We start from the raw sequence: 3,116 nt of genomic DNA, 5'->3' as shown, positions 1-3,116 counted from the left end.
TAAACTGTTATTACTCTATTTTTAATAATTGAAAAATGATTTTTAACTTAATAATTTTAGTAATAATTTTAAAAATTCATACTTTTTTTCTGTTTGAAAATGGTTTGGGTAGCTTAGGTTTGGGATCATTACAATTGTTCTCATTAAAAGTAATAGAAAAAAATTTTTTCCACCTAACGGCTTTTCCCTGAGCTTTCAGGAGGCCATTAAAGCCGTTAAGCCCGGGTCAGGTGAACAGGAAGTTAAAGACTGAAAAGGAGACACAAAACTGCCGACTTTCCCGACGGCGAATCGGCCCTCTGGAGACAGCCGACCAATCACAGGCAGTAGGGGCGCACCCCGCAGCGGGGCTGAGGCTGCGGTTCCGGGAACTCGGCGACTACGCGCCGCCTGACCGGTAGGAGCCGCCCTCGACGAGCGAGCTCGAAGACTGCGACTTCCGCCGTCTCATCGCCTCCCACCGCCACTGACCGACCGTTCGACCGGCAGACATGGTTGAAGCGGATCGCCCGGGGAAGCTGTTCATTGGTGGCCTCAACCTCGAAACCGACGAGAAAGCCCTCGAAGCCGAGTTTGGCAAGTATGGCCGCATCGTCGAGGTGCTCCTGATGAAAGACCGAGAAACCAACAAGTCGAGGGGCTTCGCGTTCGTCACCTTTGAAAGCCCCGCAGACGCCAAGGCCGCCGCCAGAGACATGAACGGCAAGTCCCTGGATGGTAAGGCCATCAAGGTGGCCCAGGCCACCAAACCGGCGTTCGAGAGTAGCCGGCGGGGCCCGCCGCCTCCCCGCAGCCGCGGTCGCCCGAGGTTCCTGCGCGGAACCCGTGGGGGTGGCTGCGGCCCGCGGCGTTCCCCATCCCGGGGCGGGCCCGATGACGACGGCGGCTACGCGGGGGATTTCGACCTGCGGCCCTCCAGGGCCCGGATGCCCCTGAAGCGCGGGCCGCCGCCGCCGCGCAGGTCCGGCCCACCCCCCAAGAGGGCCGCGCCGTCGGGCCCGGCTCGCAGCAGCGTCAGTGGAATGCGCGGGAGGTCCCTGGCCGTGCGGGGGCGAGACGGCTACTCAGGCCCACCGCGCCGGGAGCCGCTGCCGCCGCGCCGCGACCCCTACCTGGGTCCGCAGGATGAGGGCTACTCGTCCAGAGACGGCTACTCGAGCCGAGACTACCGCGAACCCCGGGGTTTTGCCCCCTCGCCCAGAGAGTACACCCACCGCGATTACGGCCACTCCAGTGTCCGGGACGACTGTCCCTTGAGAGGCTACAGCGACCGAGACGGCTACGGGGGTCGCGACCGTGACTACGGGGATCATCTGAGCAGAGGCTCCTATCGAGAGCCCTTCGAGAGCTACGGAGACCTGCGCGGCGCCGCCCCAGGACGGGAGACACCGCCATCTTACGGAGGAAGAGGCCGCTACGAGGAGTACCGGGGCTGCTCACCCGATGCCTACAGAGGCGGCCGCGACAGTTACAGCAGCAGTTATGGCCGGAGCGACCACTACTCGAGGGGCCGAGACCGGGTGGGCAGACCAGATCGTGGGCTCTCTCTGTCCATGGAAAGGGGCTGCCCTCCCCAGCGTGATTCTTACAGCCGGTCAGGCTGCAGAGTGCCCAGGGGAGGAGGCCGTCTAGGAGGCCGCTTGGAGAGAGGAGGAGGCCGGAGCAGATACTAAGCAGGAACAGACTTGGGACCAAAAATCCTTTTCAAAGAAACTAACTAAAAGAAGAACCTGTTTTATGGTAGCTACCCAAGGACTAGTACAAGGAAGAGTTGTTTTTACCTTTTAAGAATTTCCTGTTAAGATCGTCTCCATTTTTATGCTTTTGGGAGAAAAAACTTAAAATCCATTTAATTTAGTTTTGGAATTGTTAACGTTTCTTTCAACAAGCTCATGTTAAAAGTATATGAACCTGAGTACTAGTCTTCTTATATTTACAAGTAGAAATTCGATTAATGGCTTCTTCCCTTGTAAATTTTCTTGATAAATGAGGCAAACAGTTCTAAGATCTTTCATAAACATCTGCTCACCTAAAATGGAAAAATGGATCATTCTGCTCTTTAAACCAACTAGATTTTGGGTGGAGAGTGGGAGGGATTGGTGTATGCTACTCTTAAGATTTCAGGGTATCTTTCAAACTGAATCTTTGTTTCCAGTATTAAAAACCAAACAACCAGCAACAACAACAACAAAAGTGATTTAGATCAAATGTTTATGTAAAGAAAATTATATTCACTCAGTAAATCTGAAAAGTAAATGGATAATGTTGGCCATGTTTTGCCTTTTTGCCTTTTCTTTGGGAATCTACAGGATCACCTGTCCCCTCACTCCCAAAAGTACTATTTATGTTTTGAACAACAGTGGAATACTATATCAAAGGTTTGGCCAACCAACCACAAAGCTACAAAACAAGCAAATCCAAAATCCTTCAGTTGATAGCATTCGTTTTCACCACCAACAAATTTATTAAGAAACAAGTAGAAAATAAACCAATGGTGGATTTGGGGACCATAATGGCTTCCATTCCTAACTCCCAGCTACTTGCCTTTGGCTCTAGAGCCAGCCACTTAGTCCTGTGGAGAGAATTGAGCTTCTTCCCTTAGGGATGGAGGAATCAAAAGTGAGCAGCTTCAGAGCTCAGGAGCAAAGGCCAGAGAATCCCTGAAAGAGCTTGGCGTTTCAACCTCTGAGGATCTCAGACTGGCATGAAGGGGCTGGTTTTCCTGTCCACAAAAGGCGAGGGGTTGGATGGGTTGTTTCCTAGTTTTAAGGTGGGGAGAAGGGCTTCAACAGAAAAAGATTAGAGTCTTTCTCCAAGATCTGTCAAGAGGAACGTTAAGTTTCCTCTTAAACATCTTTTCCATTCAGCACCTGTGGATTCCCCAATTTATCTGTGAGAAAGGTAATTGTACAGTCAAGGGACTATAGCAACCAGAGAAAGAAGGATCAGGGTAAGGTTTATGACCTATGTTCAGTGTAATAATTGCTGGAGGAAACAGATAAGGGAACAACAACAAAAAGTACTTAAAGGGATCTGAATGCAACACACTCACATACACAACTTTTAAAAACATGATTTTTTTTGACAGTAATAAAGTAGGTGCATTAAAGGAGAGG

General features: G+C 51.0%; 1 protein-coding gene across 1 annotated transcript; it reads left to right on the top strand.

The window, feature by feature from the left end:
• The first annotated feature begins 316 nt into the window (after positions 1 to 316).
• RBMXL2 (RBMX like 2) lies at positions 317 to 2,272 on the top strand. Its single transcript, XM_055282581.2, has one exon. It carries the CDS (start codon positions 492 to 494, stop codon positions 1,671 to 1,673), a length of 1,182 nt encoding a protein of 393 aa, XP_055138556.1. The 5' UTR covers positions 317 to 491; the 3' UTR covers positions 1,674 to 2,272.
• The last annotated feature ends 844 nt before the right edge of the window (positions 2,273 to 3,116 follow it).

The sequence above is a fragment of the Symphalangus syndactylus genome, chromosome 6 (genome assembly GCF_028878055.3).
Source record: "Symphalangus syndactylus isolate Jambi chromosome 6, NHGRI_mSymSyn1-v2.1_pri, whole genome shotgun sequence".
In the NCBI taxonomy this organism is placed as follows: Eukaryota; Metazoa; Chordata; class Mammalia; order Primates; family Hylobatidae; genus Symphalangus; species Symphalangus syndactylus.
Note: the sequence above shows the minus strand (reverse complement) of the source record. Positions and strands in the feature narration are given on the sequence as shown.